Below are 22,475 nucleotides of genomic sequence, written 5' to 3'. Positions count from 1 at the left end.
GGGAGAAACGATGCACAAATCATATACCTGAAAAGAACTCAGTGTCCAGAACATATAAAGAATTCATTCAGCGAAAAGGTAAACAACCCAATTCAAAAATGGGCAAAGGACCTGAACAGACATTTCTCCGAAGAAGATAGAGGACTGACTAACAAGCACATGCAAATCAAGCCACAGGGAGACACCGCTTCACGCCCACTAGGACGGCTAGAACTTTAAACAGATAGGGGAAAATTACAAGTGTTGGCAAGGATGTGGAAAAATTGGAACCCTCACACCCTGGGAGGCATGTGGGGGCATGAAACTATGAAACAACTCAGCTGCCAGGGAACAGGGTCTGGTGGTTCTTTCAAATGTTAAACATCAAATTACCATTTGACTCAGCAACCCCACTCTTGGGGATGTACGCAAAAGAACTGAAAGAAGCAGTCAGATAAATACCTGTATGCAAATATTCAAAGTGGGACGATTTGCAAGAAGCCGAAAGTAGAAGCAATTCAGATGTCCGTCCACTGACAGACGGACACACAAAACGTGGCAGGTCCACGGGATGAACTGTTATTCTTCCATAAAAAGGAATGAAGTCCTGGGGCGCCTGGCTGGCTCAGTCAGGAGAGCAACTCTTGATCTGGGGGTCGTGGGTTCGAGCCCCACGTTGAGTGTAGAGAGTACTAAAAATAATAAACAGGGGCGCCTGGGTGGCTCAGTCGGTTGAGCCGACTTCGGCTCAGGTCATGATCTCGCGGTTTGTGAGTTCGAGCCCCGCGTCGGGCTCTGTGCTGACATCTCGGAGCCTGGAGCCTGCTTCGGACTCTGTGTCTCCCCCTCTCTCTACCCCTCCCCTGCTCACGCTCTGTGTCTCTCTGTCTCTCAATAATAAACGTTAAAAATAAATAAATAAACTTAAAAAAATGAAGTCCTGACACACACTACAACGTGGATGAACTTGAGAAACGTTACGCCGAGTGAAAGAAGCCAGACACAAAAGGTCACACACAAGTGATTCCGTGTATATGAAACATTCAGAATCAGTTAATCCACCGAGGCAGAAAGCAGATGGTGGCTGTCGGGGGCTCGGGGGAGGGAGCCTGGGGAGTGACCACTTAATAGATTCAAGGTTTCCTTTTGGGGTGATGAAATGTTTTGGAACCAGACAGAGGTGGTAGTCACACAATTACAAATGTACTAAATGCCCCCGAATTGTACACCTTTTTTTTTTTTTTTTTTTTTTTACTTATTTTGAGACAGAGAGAGAGAGCGTGCACATGCACGAGTGGCGGGGAGGGCAGAGAAAGAGAGGGAGAGAGAGAATCCCAAGCAGGCTCCACGCTGTTAGCACAGAGCCTGATGTGGGGCTTGAACTCATGAACCCTGAGACCATGACCTGAGCCAAAACCAAGAGTCGGACCCGGACCCTTAACTGACTGAGCCACCCAGGCATCCCTAAAGCGGTTTGTTTTATGTCATGTGAACTTTATCTCCGTAGAAAAAGAAAAACCTTTTCAATGCGTGGATGCAGATATGAAGGGCCTATGGGTGTTCACCGGCTCTCTTGTTCTCACCCTGTGTACTCTGAGCGTGGACCCAGGTCCTGGAGGCCTCCTGGGGCCACAGCCCGGGTTCTGCCAGGCGGCCTCACACCTCCAGAGCCGGGGGCCAGCCTCCTGACCACAGGCGGGAGAGAAGATCGTACTGTCAGGTGCCGCCCCAGACAGGGGGCTCCCAGGTCTGGCTGCAAGCGGGTCCCAGGAAGGGACCCTGGCACGGTGCCGTCACCCATGTCCCTCCTGGGGCGGGAGATAAGGCCAATCTGCCAGCCGCACCAGGGTAACAGCAAGCATACCAAGGAGGGCCTCTGTTTACCGAGCAGCCTGGCAACCCGACCAGCTGCCCCAGGCACCCCTGCGACCTGGCGCCCGGCAGGCAACCACGAGGACCCGTGGCCAAGGGAGCCCGGGCTGAGGGCGGCCCGACCTGTCCCATCACGGCAGAGGCAACCACAGCCCGTGGAGCCAGTCTTTTCTGACAGCCCGTCCCACAGGCCAGTCCCTGGCACACAGGAGGGAGGTGTTCAGTAAATATTTGACAAATCAAAAAAAAAAAAGCTGGATCATATTCTTCCGTGTATTTAAAAGACTCAGAGGGGCGCCTGGGTGGCTCAGTCGGTTAAGCGTCCGACTTCGGCTCAGGTCACGATCTCACGGTCCGTGAGTTCGAGCCCCGCGTCGGGCTCTGGGCTGATGGCTCAGAGCCTGGAGCCTGCTTCCGATTCTGTGTCTCCCATTCTCTCTGCCCCTCCCCCGTTCATGCTCTGTCTCTCTCTGTCTCAAAAATAAAAGTTAAAAAAAATTTTTTTTAATAAATAAATAAATAAATAAATAAAAGACTCAGAAACCCCAGCTCTTGGGAGGCCCTGCAGGACCCGTACCCCTCATTCACCAGTGGACCAGCTCCTGGCCTTTGCGCGCCCCTTTCCCCCTTTGCCCACTCTCCCCTCCTCTCACTAGGATGATGGGCCCCCAGGACATGGGTGGGGTGGCGCTCAGCGGGCCGCCCACGTGGGGCTCTGGCTTCCTCACTGCCCAGGGTCGCACGTGCCCAGATGGAGCTGAGAACGCACACCATGCCTCCTGGCCGGCTCCACGGTAGTAGGGGGTGGCCCTGGAAGAAAGCTTCTCCCCTCCCCGCCCCCGGCCAAAGGAAAGAGGTCCAGGGCCTGGACCCAGCAGTGGCCATTAGGTGTCCCTGCCCCGCCCACACACACAAGGAGTGGCTGCGTCCACCAGGAAACCGCCTGCTAGGCTTGTCTCTCTCTCTCTCTCTTTCCTCTCAAGTCACCCCTTGATCCAGCCATCACCGGTGAGCCATGGCAGAGAGAGGAGCAACTCTGCGCGGTGCCTCCAGAAGCAACCCAGAGCGCCAATCTGCCCTCGTCACATCGGCCAGCGGATTCAGGGGCTGTGTGCACACGGCCGAGAGAGGTGGGGGACAGGAAGCGGGATGGGGGCTTAGCAGGCTGCCGTGATGATTTAAGTGGCGGTAACCACGGAGAGGGCTGCTGGCCGGGAGGCTGTGCTGGGTTCCTGCCGATCGAGGTCAGCAGAGCCGAGGTTTCATCCCTGCAGTAATACGATCAGGTGGCGGAGCTGGGAACAGGCCCCCTCACTGGGCCGTCTTCTCCAGAAAAGCTTTCCCAAGGCAGAGTCTACACGCAGGAGTGTGCAGGAAAGCAAGCCGGACTCGGGAGCATTAATCGTGCCACGAACGTGTCTGCCCTGCTCCTGGACCCGGCCTAGCACCGCGGACTGACCTCCTGCCTGCTGCAGGATGTCCAGCCGAGGCTCTGGAGCCAGGGGCTCAGGGGCCAGAATACCCAGGGACAAGCACAGGGCAAGCGTGCTCAGGGTGTGCCGGAGGGAGCCCTGGGGTAGGAACCTTCCCCCGTCTTGCTCCCCAGGAAGGAAGGCCCCCGTAAATCCAGGTCACAAATTCCGAGTTCCCATGGGGAGCCAGGCCCGGCGCCTGCCTTGCTGAGGCTGGGATAAGGCTGGGATGTCACCGGCACCAACACTTTCCGGGTGCCACGCTCTGCATTTTACACGGACCCCTCAGTGTTATCTACTGTTCCACGCAGATGAAGAAGCAAGGCTCAGACAGGTTAAGCATCTCGCTCAAGGCCACACAGCAAGCGAGTGGCAGAGCAGACTGGCTCCAGGGTCTGGGCTCCTAACCGATGTGCCATAGGACATCCCTGTGCTTCCTGGAGTAGGCATTGCCAACCTTCTGTGTGAAGGAGCAGGGAGTAAATACTTTTGGCTCTGCAGGCCGTGTGGTCTCTGCTACTACGACTCCTCTCTGCCGCAGACCTCGTGTAAGCGAGTGAGTGCGGCCGCGTGCCAATAAAACTTTACGGCGAATCCAGCATTTGTGCCTGGGACTCCGGGTCAGAGGGGCTGGGCGCCGAGCCCCCTCCCCACCCACTTCCTCATCTGCTCACCGGACATCGAGAAGTGGAGATGCACTCCCCATCCCAAAAGGGGTGAGAACAGAGTGAGGACATTCCCCAGGTAATGGGCACTGATGCCAGGGGAACAGAGGCACGACGGGAGCCTACAGATGGCACCTGCCCCAGGCCGGGAAAGAGACTGGGAACCAATTCTCCGGCAAGAGGAAAAAAGGCACATGGGATGGCAGAGAGCAGAGGGGGCTGCGTGTGATACTGTGATTTACAGTAAACAGCTATCTGGCAGGGGCGCCCGGGTGGCTCAGTCGGTTAAGCGTCCCACTTCAGCTCGTCATGATCTCACGGTTCATGAGTTCAAGCCCCGCGTGGGGCTCTCTGCTCTCAGCGCAGAGCCCGCTTCGGTTCCTCTGTCTCCCTTCGTCTCTGCCCCTCCCCAGCTTATGCAGGCTCTCTCTCAAAATAATCAAAAATAAACTAAAACAAAGCAAAACAAAACAAAACCAAAAACCAACTATCTGGCACAAAGCTCCTAAAACTCTGGGAATGCCCTAAGTGATGAGAACAATACAAGGCGTCTTCCATGATTTCGTTCAAAGCCCCTTTCATCCACTCGAGTTTATGTCGATGAGGTCACTTTTCAAGCCCCTAAGGATGCAGCCCTGTTGCCAGGGGGACCAACCAAGTAATTAGACAGTTGAAACTTTCAGTCTCCCTCCTAAGCCTCCATCCAAATAGCCAATGACTTAATCAATCGTGCCTGCGTAATGAAGTCTCCATAAAAATAAAACCCGAAGGACGGGCTTCGGAGAGCTTCCCGGCTGGTAAACACATGCAGGAGCCGGGAGAGGGGCGCCTGGAGACGGCATGGAAGCCCCGGCCCTTCCCCACACTGCCCTGCGCATCCCTTCCGTCGGGCTCTTCCTGGGTTGTCTCCTTCACACCAGCCACCCATCCAGTGAGTGATCTGTTTTCCCGAGCTCTGTGAGCTGCTCTGGCAAATTAATCGAACCTGAAGAGGGGGTCGTGGGAACCTCACTCAGATCTACGGCCAGGGGGCGAGACGCACAGGTGACAACCCGGACTTGTGACTGGCAGTGGGGGCGGAGGACGACGGTCTGGTGGGACTGAGCCCCCATCCTGTGGGATGTGACACTCTCCCCAGGCAGACAGTCAGAACGGAGCTGATCGTGAGCCCCACAGCTGGAGTGTGGAGGCATCCATGGCAAGTCTTCAGTACCAGGGTTAAGCGTCCTACTCTTGATTTCGGCTCAGATCATGATCTCACGGTTTGTGAGTTTGAACCCTGCATCGGGCTCTGTGCTGACAGCGCAGCCTGCCTGAGGTCCTCGGTCTCTCCTTCTCCCCCTCTCTCTGCCCCTCACCCACACGCGCTCTCTCTCTCAAAATAAATAAACCTTAAAAGAAAAAAAAAAAGAAGCGTTCGGTAGCAGCACTGAGAGTAGGGCAGACGCGCTTCTCCTCAGAGGGTCCCGGCTGGGAGAATGAGGGGACAAAGACAGTGCAGCTGTGGCCAGGGAGGGCGCTGAGACAGACTCCAGACTGGACAGGCAGATTTGGGTCTCGAGAGGCTCAGGGGCCCAGCTGCTCCCACAGCCACGGACAGCACCTGGAGGGACTGAGCGCTGAGCTGGGGGACAGACACAGGGCTAGAGGAGCTGTGGGCCAAGCAGGAGGTGAGGAAGGCTGGGAAGCCAGTGGCTCTCGAGATGAGGAGCCAATCAGCTGTGGTCGTTCTCCCGTTTAGGCCTCTCCGTGGCTTCCCAGAGCCTTCTAGAACAAGTACAAACTCCTTACGGGGCTCTCAAGCCCCTGTCAATGTCTGTAACCTCATCTACGACCCCAGTCGAGCCATGTGGGCCTTCGCTGCCCCTAGACCATGGGCCAGACTTCTCTCTGGACTCCATGCCTCCTGAGATCCAGAACACCCTTCCCCCCCGCCTTGTCCTGTGTCCCCGTCACCTCCTCCTGGCGGTCCTCCAGCAATTCTTGGACGAGCCCCCATCACATGGCAACTCCTTATTTAACGCCCCTGTGCTCCCCAACACACAGTGACGCACGGGCCCTGGGCTCTGCACGTGGCTGGCACACCCAGACCCAGGGGGCACTCAAGGGGTGCTGACTTGCAGGGTGGCCCAGAGGCATGGGGTCCAGAAGGCCAGGCTCCTTTCCTAAGGGCAGGAAGCAGATGGCGTGACAGTCCAGGTGTCCAGGCCCCGACGGCACATGTGGCCTTCGGAAGGTCACTTCCTGAGACGCCGGGCACTGGGTAACCACCCAGTGACCTTCTTGCTCTCCTCCCCCTTCCCCCTGGAGCAAGCAGTAATGGAAGACGCAGAGGGTCACTGGGTCCTTCAGGCTGGCCAGACCTGGGTCAGAGGGACCCAGGGGAGCAAGGACGAATGTCTGGAGTTACACTCTGCCCCCGTGGAACCTTCCAGCTTCACGCAAGGGGAGGGGAGCTGCCACCTGGAGAGCAGAGAGGTGCGGGACGAGGCAGGAAAGCAGCCACCCGCTCGGGGGGAAAAGGGGCCACGTTCCAAGTCCTTGCCTCTCTAGCAGGGAAACCATCATAGCCACCAAATGAGGACTAATTAAAGCTATTTATCTTGGCAGACTTGGGGCGTAGGGAGGTGGGGGGGTAGAATCGCTCGTCCAAATGTGAGGTCTTCCTCCTGCCGCCAAACAAAACACAGGCTGTACACCTTCCAGAGGAAAATATTCCACAGTCAAGGAAGGTAGGTGGGAAGGAGGGGACGGCGCGGAAAAGGCAAGGCGGTTTCCTCAGCCCACCGGGCAGCAACCCTCTGCTCGGGGCTCCCGTCCCCCCCCCCCGGGGCCTGGTGGCAGTTTACCGAGTTTGCAAAGGGTGGGGGGTGGAAGCTTCCCCTTGCTCCTGCGTGGCGTGCACCCCTGTGGCCAGGACAGGAAAACGGTCGTTCTCGGTCCCACCAGGTGGGCAGTGGTTAAAATGACGAGCGTCAAGGAAGACCAGGGTTCAGGGCCAAACGTGCCGTTCTCCAGCCGTGTGACCTCATCCGTCGTCTCCTCATCCATCAAAGTGATAATGACACAGCCCTCGGGATGAGAGGACACGACCCACGTGGAGGGCCTGACAGACGGCCGCACCACCTGCCTGCACCCCCGACCTCGGGAGCCTGATCTTGGAAATGGGGATAAAAAGAAGGTAACCCACCCCCCCCCCCAAGCACACTTGCCATGACGATCCCGTGAGAAAACGTGGACAGTAGTAAGTGTACTAAGTGCTCAGTCACCAGAGTGGCCACTTCACCCTCCATCAGATCAGTGCCAGAAAAAAATCCAACCCTGGGAAGCCTCACCCGGCCTGGCCTCCCTCTCAGCCAAGTAACCTAAGCCCTCTCCTCCAGTGCTGTCCCGGGAGACGCCCCACGCAGCTGCCCAGCCCCAGGGTGTCTGAGGACCACGAGGTCACCCTAGGTTCCTCTGGCCCAGACCGGCCCTGGGGGGGAATCCCAGCCCTCCCCGCAGGCACCTGAGGCGGCCCTAGCCCCGCGAATCTCTTCCCAAGACAATCTGTCAGAAACACCCCGCCAGCCCTTTGGGGGGCCTTATCCTATAATCCCACTTGCCAATGTCTGCGAAGGCAACCCCAGACCCAGGGCCGTCCACAGCAGCTGTAAAGCAAAATCCCCACTGAATGAGTGACTGAAGATGTAGCCAGTAACAGGCCACGGACGCTGGCTTGTCAGGCTGGCCGGACCACTGTTGGGGACCGAGCTGTAAAATCTATGAGCCACAGGTACAAAATTGAGGGCAGAGGGAGGGAGGGAAGGAGCAAGGGTGCTGCCTGCCGGGGGCTCTTCTGGAAAGAAACACTGATAACGTGACCTCAGTGGCCGCCTCTGGAAGGGAGGCATCAGCACCCCCTCTCCCGGACAGTGGGCTCCAGGGAGACGCTTGGGCACGCGTGCCTGTATGTGCCTGAAAATGCACGTGGGAAGGTCACACCGGAAGAGGACGGGTGATGTGGGGGACAGGCCAGGCCCAGGCAGGAAGAAGACAAGGACTTTCCACATCTCACCCTCCTGCACGGTTTGAATTTCTACCCTGTACACAAGAGATAACCAGACAAAAGGCGATCGGGACAGCAGGGGAGGCCTGGCAGCCACTCAAATCATCCGGGTCCTCCCCAGAGGGAACCGGCATCACAGGGACGCCCCTCAGCCTGCTGGAGGGGGAGGGTGGTGGGAACGGGGCCTGTGACCGAAGGGTCCTTCTAAGGCAGGAATGGAGGCATCGGCCCCCCGAGGGACTCTGCCGGAGCAGGCCCTCGCTCACACCCCAGTTAGGGCGGGAGGAGGGGCAGTGGCCCTGCAGACTCGGGTTTAAGCCAGGGGCTGCCCGGCCTGCATTCCAGCAGCTGCCGGCAGGGGAAGCCCTTCTCCCGGCACCAGGAAGGCCACGAGGTGAAGTACCTTTCCCAGCACCGCAGCGCACATCTCACCTGCCATCTCTGCCGCCTGGAGCCTCACACCCCCCAGCCCTAAGCCTCCGCTTTCGTGTCTAGGAAGCTAAATCACTGCAGGGCTCAGGAACGTCATAAGGACTACCGCCCCCTTGGTGTCCAGCCCAAGACCCATGTGTACACAGGGTCACTGGCACGAAACACCCACCGTGGCCACCGTGTCCCCAAGGCATTCTGGCTGGAGGCAAAGAGCGGAGAGGAGTCCCAGAGAGAATTCTGGCCTTCTGGCCACCGGACCAGCTTGACTGGGTGCTTGCTCCTCGGGGACACAGGAGCAGCCATCTGGCCGAGGCGGAGAGAGTGACGAGGGGCACACGGTGCTGGGAACTGTCTTCACTTCAGGCCACGCAAGCTCCAGGAGGGGTCCTTGGGCTGCTCACAGGGCCCCTTCTACGGGAGCACCGGGTGGGTGGGGCGCCCCTCCCTCCAGGTTACGTCCCCGGGAGGAGCCGAAATCGGGGAGCTACTAACGGGGGACGGTTTATTTCTTGAGGCAGGTTTACCGCATCACCCTTCGTTCCTCTGACAACATTCACAGTAACTCAACAGCACGCCGCCTCTGTGGGCAAGAAAAGGCTCACACTGGTGGCAGGCTGGCGATTTACGGGGCAGCTTGAAGAATCCGAAAGGTGAGTCTACTTCAGGAGGGGCCTTGAGGAGGAAACTTCCGGAACCACCCAGCAACAGGGTGACGGGACGCTGGGGAGGAGCATGGGGAGGGCTGAGAATGGAAGAGACTCCTGGTCTGAGAGGCAACCGTGGGTGGGGGGAGGGCAGGAACTCCCCCCGGGGTTTCCTGTCGTCCCACGGGGAAGCCAGGCCCCCTCGGGCCGCGACCCTCCCTGCAGCCACTGGGTCTGAACCAGGAGCGCCGCAGCGCCGCTCTGCACCCCGGGAAGCACCCAGCCGTCCCCCCACAGCCCTGCACTAGTGACAGCCAAACCTCCCGGATCAGCCAGCGACGGCTCCGTGCGGTCAGAGGGGACAAGGAGACTCCTCTCAGAGGGCCTGCCCGTAGCTGGGTCCGCCAGGCCCTACAGGACTGGTCTAGGGGAGCCTGAAGAGGAGTCTAATTGTGGGGTGTACAGAAGGGCAACCCCAAGAAAAGAAGGAGCAGACAAAGAAAGGGCCGCGCTTTTCTGAGAAAAGTACTAGGGGCACCAGTCAGCAGGGCTATTACATGCAAATGTCTCCGTCATCCACCGACTGGCTGGCGACGGGGGCGGGGGCGGGAGCATCAGCACTTGTCTCCCCCATCCATGCTAATCAGCTGCGCAGCCCGGGGCTTTGTGAGCTACAAAAGGGACAGCAGATGTGCGCCAGGGTTCCCCGGCCCCTAAAAGCACAGGGGCTTAGCGGGTAATTGGGAGGTGGGGGCTCAAAGCATCCGAGCCCGCAGCCCCCTGCTCCACACCCTGGGCCACTGGCCTCCTCCTCCTGGCCCTTCTCTGGCCCTGACTCCGAAGCGGTGACCTACCCGGTACTGGGCAAGCAAGCGCCTAACGCCTTGGGGTGCCCCAGTTACTGCTCCCGACCACCTTCCTTTCAAGAGAGGAAACCGAGGCACATGTTCAGGGAGGCTTGGCCTGGGGACTCAGCATCTTGTGAAAGAGCCAACCCCCACCCCAGCAACCACGGGCAAGGACGTGGACTCTGGGCCCTGGCAGAACTGGGCCTGTCTGGCTGACGACAGGTGCCACCCCCGCCGAGCCTCCACTATGGGGAGGCGATGGAGCTTGTCCCCCAGGGCTGTGAGGGTCACTACGGGGCTCCACCACCCACGACAGCAGCAGCTGGGCGGGCAGTGCTCTCTGGGGACCGAGGTGGGCAGCGGAGGCCCTTACACAGGGGACACACAGGGAAGCCTGGAAGGTAGGGCTGGAACAAGGCGCGTCAAGGGGCAGCAGGAGGACCCCGGGCTGTGCGGGAGCCCGACCCCTAAGTGGTGAGTGCATCGCCCCCTGTGCCCCCCCCCCCCCCCCCCCCCCGCACAGGAAGCGGAGCCAGTAGTCACAGCTGAGGAATGTGAATATGGTTCCTGGGGGTTCTGCCCTGGGGCCAGCTGAGGGGCCTCAACCAGCAGACTGGGGTGGCTCCAGAAAGGCCAAACAGGAAGAGGCAGGAGGACGGGGCAGGGGCAGCCTCAGTAGAAAATGACAGAGGAAACTGCAGCCCAGGGGCTGAGTAACTTGGGGTCCATCTCAGGCCCAGCTTGGAAGGGAAGCCTGACCACTGGCCCAGAGGTGAAGCAGGGCTCGCCACTGCTTGGAGGGTGTCCGCCAGGCCCCCGGGACTCAGGGAGCCCCTCTGGCCCACTGCCAGGCGCACAGAGTACAGGATGAGAATTTGGAGGACCCTGCATGCCCCCCCTTGCCCTCAGGCTGCCTCACCAGATGTGACTCCAGATGTGCACAGGCGAAGGGGGACAGAGGCTGCCTCACCCCATAACGGACTCAGCAATGAGGCGGGCTCCAGAAGAGCTTCCGGGGCCACTTCTCTGACACAGGACAAGGACAAAGGGGCAGAGGGGCACCTCCTCCACACGGCGTTAAATCTCCTTCACGGACTTGTCACCAGCGCCTGAAAGGTGACACGGCTAAGTGGAGGCGCCAGAGCCAAACGTGGGTTGGCGTCCCGGTCGCTACCTGCCGTCGAATGCCTCAGTTTCCTCGTTTATAAACCAGAGGAAGGGGCTGTGGCTTCTGTGGCTCCCTGCAGAGCACGCGTGGCTCGGGGAGCAGAGAATGGGCTGGTTTCACCCCTACTCACGCCTCCACCCAGCACCCTTGTGCCAAGTGGCCACAGCGGCCGGCCAGCCCTTCGGGGCTGTTCTGATGGTTGGGACAATCAATGAACGTAAAGTGCCTGGCTCGGTGCCCGCCTGGCACATGTTCGTGCTGGCGCTCAGCAGACAAGATAAGCAGCGCATGGGGGCAGAGGAGGTAGGGGGAGACAGAGCCAGGCATCCTGTCCATGTCTGCCCCCTGGGGGGCCCAGCTAACACTGGGGATTCCAACCTCCGGTCACACAGAGGGTTCAGGGCAGAGCCGGGCTCCAGGCTCCGTGGAGAGGCCTCCAGGGCACATGGCACAGGTCTGGAAACCAGCTGGCTGCTGCCTTCCCCTCAGGCTCAAGGGAGAATGTGGCCAATTTTCTGGAATGTCCCTCTTGGGTCTATAAGAGACCCTCCCCCCCCCAGTGTGTCTTTGATTACTTACTCACGTGCCCCCTGGAGGGGATCACAAGAGCACCCCTTTCTCATCAGAGCACCCATCTGCCCAGGCCCCCTCCGCCGTCCTCGCCTGGAACCTCACCCCTGCCCGTGTGGTCAGGCAGGTTTCCACCCCTGAAACCATTCCGCTCTGACATGTATAACATACCCAGCGAACATGAACCCCAGCCACACGAACACAATTAGCGGGGAGGCAAATCCGCCAACAATCTTAAAGAAAAACAGCCCAGACCCGTTCTTGCCAAAGCTGTGGGTGATGAATCGCTTGAAAGACACAAAAAGAGGGAATAAAAGGGGGTTCCCTCTCTCGGTGCAAGGAGTGGGGGTGGGGAGGAGGCAGAGCCCCCTCCCCCAAACCAGCCTGGACTTGTTTCCAAGAATGCCCTGCCTGACAGAACAAAAAGCACCCAGAGGCTGGGGGACAAGTTCTAGGTCTGGCTTTGGGTGGCAGTTTCGTGGGTGGACACAACTGTCAAATGCACCGGACAGGATTGAAAGCCCGGGCATCTGGGGGTGTTGACTGAACAACAATTAAAATAAATAAGTCATCTAAAGAAAAAAACGAGGGCACAGAGTCTCCCCATCCAACCCCTGCAGGCCTGGGGGAAGCCTGGTCTCAATTTCCTTCATAGAACTGGTTTTCGGGAAACAAAGGGAGTGGGGGCAGGGAAAGTCGGGAACTCCAGATTCTTCAACCAAAAGTCAGAGCTGTGTACTCTGTACAAGCGCGGGGACAGGTGACGTGGTTTCTCCGGGCGAGTGTGGCGGGTGCCAACGGCCCCACCCTGCACCGTGCCTGCGACCCTGAGTCCCAAATCCTCCAGAGCTAGTCCCAGAAGGGAGAAAGCGGGCAGGGGCTCCCTCCTGAGTCATGAGGCACCGGGAGGGGCCGGGCAGGATCTCAAGGCCACCGAGGCCCCCTCCCAGCCCCACCTGTCTCAGGGCTTTATGATCGCGAGCACCTGGCTGCCCACACCTGGGGTACATCGTCCCTTCCAGACAACACAGTAGGTTTAGACCAACGACCTATAACCCTGTGTGTTATTCACCTGCCATGTGCGCTGGGCTGACACCAACCCTCTCACTGCCCTGCATCTTCCAGGAGGAGATGGAAGCGAAACAGAGATCACCTGGGACAGAGTCACAAGGTCAAATCAAGGTAAGGCTACACAGCCTATGCTAATCATGGCCTCCAGCAGCTTCCGACCCAGAGAGGGCTGCCTCGTCCGGGAGGGAGGAGGGAGAACGTGCATTCCAACCAGGGAATGCAGAGTCAGGGACCCAGGAGAGCAGCAGGGCTGGCCCAGAGATGCCGCAGACCCCACCCCAGCAGAGCCACTGCCCCCCCCGCCCCGCCCCCAGGAGTTCCTCCTGGCCACCGCCACCCTGTCAGACCAGGGGCCTCCTGCCCCCACGCTTAGCTCCTCGGCTGCCACTCTCTTCAGGCGACTCCTGGGCCACGTCTCCCGCAGCTGGGAGACGGGGTTTTGCTACTTTCGGCTCCCCGAGACTGGGAGTACGCCAGGGTGGGGATCGTGTCTGGCTTGAGCAGGGCTGTGCCTACTGTCCGGGCACAGATGGCCACCTCCACTAGGCCACCTGCCACCAGCTACACCCTTCAGTGAAGCCTCCCCACCGACAAGGAAGCTGAGATTCAGGCGACTGAGTCATTCGCCAGGCATCGCCCTGCTAGGAAAGGGCAGCGGACAGACCGGGCTTGAGCCCAGACACAACCACAGGTGTCACCTCCCTCCCCCAACACTCTTGGCATAAACGCCACAGATCCCCCTTGTGAGGCCTCCCCTCCCCCCTGCACATCCCACTCCAGCCACACTGGGGGCTGGCTGCCCTTGGCCACACCAGGCCCACAGCTCACTCAACTCCCGCCTGCCGGGCAGCAGACATGATTGTAAACACTTGTATTAGCCCCCAGTTCCCAACAACCCTCCGAGGTAGGTGCCTTCAGGATCCCCATTTTCCAGGCGAGGAAACAGAGGCACAGAGAAGTCATGCCCACCGAGGCGGGCAGCCAGGACTAGGCCCCACCACGCCCTCCTTCCGTCCCTCGAGCTCTAGCGCCCCGAGCAGGAGCCCTGCTGGGCCCTGATGACCCCGCCTCCCCCCTCGCCCTCCCCAGCATTTTCAGACCTCTCCTCCCGTTCACTTTCTTCCGCAGGACCCTGACCACTAAGCACGACAGGTCTAGGCGACGGCTGGCTTAGAGCCTGTCACACAACCCCCCGGTCGGCAAATGTGGGACTGCGTGCTTATCTTGGGCGTCACTGTATCCCCAGCTCCTAAAACAGTAACTGGCACGCAGCAGACGCTCAGAAAAGTTTTGCTAGCTGTTTAAAGGTAGACAGAGGAAAGGTAACCACGGCAATAAAAAGACACCAAGTCCCCCGCAGTACGTTTGTGGTTGGAGGATGGAAAGTCAGGTCTCTCCATCTTCAAAGAACTGTTGGTAGGCCCAGAGGGCCTGGGTGAGGTCAGCCCTCCCACCCTCCCCTCTCCTGGAGACTTCACCATCCAGCCCCCACCACCTGCCATCTGGCTGGGTCCCCTCCCCCAGCTTCAAGGGGGCTGCCCCTCCTGACCAGAAATCCAGTGACTCCGACAGACATCGCTGACCTCTTATTCCTGCCGGATGAGAGCAGGGCGCCTGCCTCTCTCCCACTGGCCACCCCCGTTCCTCAGAAGCCAGAGACATCCATTCACTCCCCAATCTGCCGCTGTCCTCCAGCGATGGTCAGCCTTTCCTGTGTCACAGATCCCTCGCAGGGGGCATTGAAAGAGGGGAGCCTTTCCCCAGAAAGACACACAGAAAACCAATGGCAATGCCATGGCCACAGTTTACTGGGTACACACACAACAGGGAACTTTACATGCGTTCCCTCAAGAGACATGCCGCTGTCACCCTTTTTCCTTTTTCTCAAGGAGGCTCATTCAAGGTCACAGCTAGTGACTCTTGTCCCTCTACCCTTATGCAAAACCGCATACAATTTCAGGACATCATAGGACCCCCGAGGGCCATCGAGGACTCCAGATGAAGAGACCCCTCTCAGAGCCGCCTGAGGAAGTCCCTCCCAGCCTCCACTCTCCACCGGGAGCAGCAAGTCTGTCCCAGGTCTGAAACCTCCATTCCTCCTCCTCTGGGATGGGTGTATCTTTCCCCATTTGTCCCGGCAAATTCACCACCTCCCCAGTTGGGGAGCAGATCCCAAACACAGAGCGAGCTTCCCAGGAAAGGAACACAGCACATGCCACGAAGGTTCCCAAGCCTCTCCCACTCTGCTAAAATCCGACCCGGTCCGAGGCTTGGCACCTCAGATGACCCGTGAGTTCTCGCCATGCTCCCGTCCAAAGGTCCCGCACGCCCACCTTGGCCAGGCCCCCACGGGTGGCCTCGGCGCTCGCTTGCCAGGTGCCACTCACGGCGCTGGCCATTCTGCACCTGTGACCTCCGATCGTGACGAGCCCCAACCACGCCTAAAGGCATGAAAAGTCAGAGTAAATCGGATGAGCATATTAGAAAAGGCCCACGTGGCAACTCAGGTGGGATTCTGCCAACGTGAAGGGTTCGGGCCAGGTTGGTTTTGCTGTCAAAGGAGCGGCAAGCTGGCTTTCGGAACTCCTGGGTTTCCAAACTGCCAATGCAGCGCTTTGGGCCTGCACGGGTGCGGGTAGAGAAGGCGAAGGGGGGCAGGAAGGGGGGGTGGGATCTAGGACCTGAGGCCAGATCAGCTTAGGACCGGAGGTAACAGCCCCACCTCCGTGGGGCTCAGACTCAGGTGCCCAGAGGGAGAGGCCAGGACCCGAAAGAGGGTGCCGGCTGAGGGGAAGGGACGTCTTCCCACACCCAATGGCAACCCGGGTTCAGAGAAATGCCTATTTTAAGACACGATCCGCTGCAAGTGGAAGGACCACGAAGCTTCTGTGCCGGGGCGGTGACGAGCCAGGAGCGGACTTCTGGCAAGTTCCAGAGGGGGCACTGCTACCCAGCTCGGCCTCGGGGCTTGTAAGCCCAGGGCTGCCAGCCCTTCTAGGTTTTCAGAAGTAAAAAGTCAGACTGTGATGCACAATCGCACAATTAATACGATATCCAGAGTCTACTTTTATTTTAACCACATGGTGAAGCAAACCTGAGGGCAGGTCGGTCACAACCCCCTGGCGATGGGTCATGGCCTTTGCCCTGGGCAGAGTTCACCTTTTGTTCCAGAACACAACTTCTGGACCTCTGACACACTCCTGGGGCAGGTTAAGGTGAAACTACTCGGTTACATTCCTGTTGCATTCTCTAGTCTGGAAGCTTCCACGGGCCCCTCACTCCCTGCTCCCATCTACACTGTAACCCGCTGCTTCAGAAATAACATCTTATCGTGTGGGCCTGTGTGGAAAATGGGCGGCTCCTGATCACAGGAAAAGGTCCTGTCGTTTGTAAGACGTGACTTGGGTGTGACCTAACCTTGTTACCCTCCCTTTAGCTCCTGCAGAGACCCCTCTGCCCCACACCAGGCTGCTGCCCCCACCCCCCACCTTGAGGACTCCATAAGCCAGGAATATCCTTCCCAACATTGGCTACGTCCACATCCTACCTACTGTGGCCAAGGTGACCGCCTGTCTCCCAGTCTCTGTTCTGTCCTTCCTTTCTTCTACAGAAAGAGACACCCTGAAATTCGCGGAGCTGATGGCTCAAAGACTACATTTCCCAGCCTCCCTTGCAGCTAGTGGTGCCTCTGCAACTGCCTTCCAGCCAACAATGAAAGCAGAAGCATCACAGCCAGCTTGTGGAAACTGTCCTCAACGGACACCTGGCCCACCTTTGTCCCTTCCTTTATCCTGCTGTCTGGAAACCGGGGTAGCAGCTGGACTCCAGCTGCCATGTTGATCCATGATGCCAGGACCTCACCCCAGGGATGGTGGAGGGGGGTCAGCTGGAAGGACCTGGGTCCAAGGCCTTCCTGAAGCAAAGCCTCCACGCCAGCCCTGGTCGCCCACCCTCCAGACTTTAGCGTGAAGGCACAATAAATAAAATGCCATGTTGTTTGAGCCGCTGCCACCCTGGATCTCTGTTATGCCTGAACAAATCTGAATCCTGACCCCCTTTTCTCACTGAACCACTCTGCCGTAGAACAGCAGGTGCAACAGAGGTGAATTTGAAAGCCAGCTCTCCTGCCCTCCAGCCATGTCACCTCAGGTCGAGCCCTCTCACCTCTGTTTTTCCACCAATAAGATGGGAACGGTGTCCCTGACCTCCCAGGACTATTCTAAGTGGTAACACACAGCCAGGGCCACACCTGTCAGGTTACCTGGCCCACACGGTCCAGAAAATGTCCTCTATCCGGCCTGAGCAATCAGGATACTTCACAGTCAAAATAAACAGACGCACACAAAGAAAGGCTTTTTGGTTTCTCTTAAAAGCTGTGGCAGATCTGGCAGCCCTGGCTGGGGCCGAGTTCCCCCAGCACCCCCTCCCCCCTCCCGCTCCCTTCACTTATCCCCGGGGTCCACAGGCTTCCAAATAAGTATTTTAGTTTTTGCAAGACACACGAGCATCAGTTAAATATTCTTACTTCAGCTGTTGGGTTTTTCTAATAAAACTTTCAAAGATGTACAAGGCTCCCTTTAGCTGTTTGAAAAAAGGCGACTGGCCCGATCTGGCTCACAGACCCTAATGCGTGTTATTATCCTTTCCCCTGTTGCTCTCAAGGTCAGACATTTTATGCAGGGCCTGGTACACAGTAAATGCTCAATAAAAATGACACGGGGCAGCAGCAACTTATGGGCACCACCGCAATGTGAATGCCCTTCCGGTGTTACTAACCTTCTGGGTTGTCGCCCCAGCTTGACTTTGAATGCCCTAAAGCCTGGGCACGTGACAAACTCTTCTGTACCCTCTGCCCCTCCCCCCAGCCACCAGGGGGCTCCCAGAACCGTGACCGGAGGAAATCAGAAGAGCTCCTGATTCTGCGGCAGCTGGCTGTTCTTCACCTTGCTTCTGCAAAGGGTTTTTCTCTGGGGTTTCCGCACCCTGGTGTGCCCCCCCCCCCCCCACCAAACTGAAGTTTAGCCCCTGTCAGAGCCAGGGGGCGGGGAGAGTCCACAGAACCGGGCAAAGTGACTTGCGCCGACCAAGAAAGAAAAGTGACACAGTCATCTCCAGAAAGGACACCGTGGGCCTGAGGAACCGAGAATCTGTTCCGCTCCCCACCTTGGCTGCCCCACCACGGGCTTCCCGAGAAGCTGCCTCCTTTCAAAGGGAGGGCTCTCTGCGTCCAAGAACTCCAGAGGCCGTGCCAAAGCTTCCTCAAGGCCCGGGAAGTCTGCACCTCTGCCCAGGGAAGACGGCCTGGTTTTGGTAGCTGCCATTTGGTAGCCAATGCCATGGATACGGGCCAGGGTGACTTCGGATGGCAAGAAGCGGTGGGAGGGTGGTCGTGCACGGCAGGGCGACTGGGGTGGGGCCTTCTGCGGCTGCCATCTTTCTCCCCGGGGAGGGCGCAGACGTCAAGGGACAGGGCTGTGTGTCCGCTACCCACACCCATCTCCCAGCCCCACTGCCTGGGGCAGAAGTCGCGGCCCAAGGGTCCCTCCCCCACCTGCTGGCGGTGCGAGACAGCCGGACAGCCCTGCAGCATAAGGGGCTCCCTCCTAGAAAAGCCAGATCTCCATGCCTCCATGCCGGTAACAACACCGTCAACAACATCTACAGAAATATCGGGGCACCTGGGTGGCTCTGTTGGTTAAGCGTTTGACTTCAGCCCAGGTCGTGATCTCACAGTTGGTGAGTTCGAGCCCCACAATGGGCTCTGTGCCGACAGCTTGGAGCTTGGAGCCTGCTTCAGATTCTGTGTCTCCCTCTCCCTCTCTGCCCCTCCCCTGCCTGTGCGCTCGTGCTCGCTCGCTCTCTCTCTCTCTCAAAAATAAACATTAAAAAAACTTTAAAATAACATCTACTGAAACATTTAGTTCCACATCCCCATGGTCCACTTCACCCCCATTTCCAGGCCCCAAGTGGTATTATTCCCATTGCAGAAGAGGAAACTGAGGCTGTGTCGAGGTAAGTGCTGCTAGAGGTGAGGCAACAAGCTCAGAGGAGGTGAAATGGCTTGTTTCAGGCCGCACAGCTGGTGACCCACACGAGTGAGACTCCACGTTCAGAACCCCCGCCAGCACCCAAGCGCACCTCTGGCTCGCCTCCCACGGGACACACGGGGGAGATTCGGGTCTTGGCCGACCTCCCTGTCCGTACCCGCACACAGATTTGAATCCCGGAGCGGGGATGGGGGGGGTCTGGAATCACACACAGCTGGCAGGACCCTGCCTCATGAAGGACAGGTGAGCAGAACAGGGCTCCGGATATCTTCTCAACTGGCCAAAGCAATCAGGTCCCAGAAGGGCCCAGATTGGAAAATGCTGAGGCCAGGAAAGCAAGTTCATCCGAAGAAAAGGCCTAAAGGTCCTAGTGGGCCCCAGGTCCCCGGAGCCGCCACATCCCCGCACAGGCAGCGGCTGGACCATCTCTGACTCTCTCCGGGACGCTGGCGGCTGGGCTCCACCCGGCAGGCCGGGCCGGCTCTCAGATCCAGAGGTGGAGCGCAGCCCCCACACCTCAGCCTGGTACTCTGCACCCCGCCGGCACACTCCAGGGCAATCCCTCCCCGTGGACCCCGCTCTCCTCGCCTGCTCAGGAGCCAGTGCTGCCTCACCCAGAGCAGTAACCCAGCCAACTCTGAGGTCATCGCTGGCCCCAGCCTGTGATGGGAGCAGGTGCTACCACCACAGAAGTGCTAGTTTACGGAGCAAACACACTAGGTGCCACAAAGGCCCGCCGCTGCCCCCATTCCACCGATAAGGAAACCGAGGTACAGAGACTCACCCGCACCGGCAGGGCACCAATCTAGTCCTCGTAGGAGACCCTAAAATAATACGTCCAAGCCCTAACTCCCTGACCTGAGAATGTGACATATCTGGGAGTAAGGGTCTTTGCAGATGTAATTCAAGTAAAATCATTCTGGGTACAGGGTGAGCCTTAAATCCAATGACAGGTGTCCTTATAGGAAAAGACGCAGAGACACAGGGGTGAGGCCATGTGAAGACAGACGCAGAGCCTGGAGTTCCATTGACACAAGCCAAGCAAGGCCTGGCCCCAGAGGAAGCTGTTAGGGGTAAGAAGAAATCCTCCTCCAGGGCCTCTGGAAGGAGTTCGGCCCTACCAACACCTTCGTTTCACACCTCTGGCCGTGAACTGTACGAGAACACGTTCCTTTTGTTTTAAGCCACCAAGTCGGTCACGGCAGGGGCACCGGGGTGGCTCAGTTAGTTAAGCGTCTGACTTCGGCTCGGGTCATGATTCGAGGTTCGTGGGCTAGAGCCCTGCATCGGGCTCCACGCTGACTCTGCCTGGGATTCTCTCTGTCCCTCCCCCACTTATGCATGCGCTCTTTCTCTCTCTCTCAAAATAAAGAGACAAACTTAGGGGAAAAAAAGAAAGTTGAATTAACACGACCCGGTTCAGCTGACTCCAGAATCCATGTTCTCAGCCCCACATCAATGTGACTTAAACATAAGGAGGAAGAAGTTCTCTCAGACCCCGCGAGACTGGATCATCCCCGACTGAGGATCTCAATCTGAGAAACGTGGACTTTCTCCTCTTTACAAATGCTTCCGTCAGGAATTACCCCTAAAAGAGGATGTTATCTTTATAACTAGTAACAACGTCAAGATCACCCACACAACAAAAACATAAAACGTAAAAACCCTCCTGGAGGAAGGTGCTGAGCTTAGGAGACACCAGGTGTGGAGTATACGAGGACCCTCTGTAGTATGTTCCCGATAATTCTATAAATCAAAAGCTGTTCAAAAATCAAAAGACGTTATTTACAAAAGAAAAACCCAACTCGCCTGGAACTGCTTGAGGAGTAGCCTTAGGATCCTGGTTTGAGAAATGCTGCTCATCTTTATTCTTTTTTTGTCCCATTTGTTAAAAAATGTTTTATTTATTTTTGAGGGGGCGGGGGACAAGGCGCATGAGAGGAGGAGGGGCAGAGAGAGGGGGAGACAGAGGATGCGAAGCAGGCTCCCCACCAATAGCAGCGAGCCCTGTGCGGGGCTCGAACCCACGAACCGTGAGATCATGACCTGAGCGGAAGTCAGACGCTTAACCGGCTGAGCCACCCAGGTACCTCTACTCATCTTCATTCTTTATTAATACCCGCCAAATGAACGATCATGCTCCTGATCTGGGGGATCCTGCTGAGTTTAAGGTGGAGAGCATAAGCACCTGTCCTGAGCTCTGATGCCCACCGGGGATACCTTTCTCCCCTCTCCTCTCGGCTGGTCCCAGAAAACCCAGCTCTGCCCCAGCAAAAAGAGGTGTGACACTTGGGAGGTGGGCATAAGTTTGGGTTTTCCGGGCAGAGGTGCAGGAAGAACCCTGTGTGAACCACCTGCTCTGTGCGCTTTCCTCTGGATCACCCCCTTCCCAAAGTGGCAAAAAATTCACACAGGCCAAAAGCCAGGAGAGGCCTCCTAAGTGGCTCCCCGAGCATCAGCGCGAGAAAACCTGAGACAAAGCTGAATGAAACAGAATAGCAAAATGTGAACAAGCAATCAGGAATCAAAGAGAACAGATAAAAAAGAGTAACAGAAAGAAAAAGGATGAACCACAAAGACTCAGGGGCCTTGGCAAACACATTTTGATTTTTTTTTTTCCACTGAAATGTCAATTTTTGAAACTAGCTTCTGAAAATGTTACCAGCTTCTCACATCCCCAAAAAGAAAGACCCGAGGACCGCGACGAGGGAGGAGGCTGTGTTACCTCTTACTTCGGAGCCGGACATCAAGAAGGGGCCCTACCCTTCCACGTTTCCACCAAGAGCACATCCAGCGGCTCGCACCACCCCGGCATGGGCCCTCTCCCCAGGTCTAGAAGTTTCCCACACGGGGGTCCAGAACGCCAAAAGGCTCCCGATGGGTGGAACCGGGTCCTCCAGGCCGCCCCAGGCCGGGCACCGCTTTCCAACTGTCCTTAGCAGTCCAGGGAGTCCCGAGAGATGGCCAAAGGCTGCCCACACCCCTCCCTCCTTCCCCTAGGGCGGCCACACCCGCCCCCGGGGACTCCCACCTCTCCCACACCCCAGGCCCCCTTTCCTCCCACCCAGCCCCCACACCCCCAGCATGCTACGAATTCACCTTCCCCGCTCGGCCCCCCGCTTCCTGCCCACCCCCTCCCAATCTCAGGGCCCTCACTCCCCCATTTCCCGCTTCCCACCGTACTCCGGGCACCTCACCTCTGGCCACCACGCACGCCCTCTTTTCTCTCTGCCCCTTGACATCGTTCCTCCTCTCGCCTGACTCGGGGGCCCCCACTCCCATCTCCCTCGGCCCGGCGCCACGGACCTCACACCAGGCCCCCACGGTTCAGGGCCCCTCACCCTCGGGGCCCCGGGCCCCTCGCCGCGTCCCTCCCGCCCCGGTCCCCCGCCCGGCCGGCCTCGTGGGCAGCCCCGGCGCGCGGCCCAGCCCCGGGGCCCCGCACTCACGGCTGTAGAGGGCGATGCCCGCCGCGTCCGGGCCGGCGCGCACCTCGAGGCGCAGCGCCTGCTGCTCCGCGTGCCGCTGGATCTCGCCGTTCGCGTCGCCGATGGTGAGGAGGCGGGCGCCGGGGAACACGGACACGGCCGCGCAGGGCCCCGCGCCGCTCGGGACCGCCGTCCCCGCGCCGCCCGCGCCCGGCCCCGCCGCCGCCGCCG

At 58.4% G+C, this 22,475-nt stretch overlaps 1 protein-coding gene across 1 annotated transcript in view; it reads right to left on the bottom strand.

Moving 5' to 3' along the window:
• Positions 1-22,473, bottom strand: part of CARM1 (coactivator associated arginine methyltransferase 1) — a gene marked incomplete at its 5' end in the record, with an annotated part of 39,189 nt that extends 16,716 nt beyond the window's left edge. Inside the window, one exon of the mRNA XM_049639406.1 lies at positions 22,266-22,473. Within this exon, the coding sequence (XP_049495363.1) occupies positions 22,266-22,473 (208 nt within the window). The remainder of the gene's footprint in view (positions 1-22,265) is intronic.
• Between the last annotated feature and the right edge of the window lie 2 nt (positions 22,474-22,475).

The sequence above is a fragment of the Panthera uncia genome, chromosome A2 (genome assembly GCF_023721935.1).
Source record: "Panthera uncia isolate 11264 chromosome A2, Puncia_PCG_1.0, whole genome shotgun sequence".
Classification (NCBI taxonomy): Eukaryota; Metazoa; Chordata; class Mammalia; order Carnivora; family Felidae; genus Panthera; species Panthera uncia.
The sequence above is the reverse complement of the archived record's forward strand: the minus strand, read 5'-3'. Positions and strand labels throughout refer to the sequence as shown.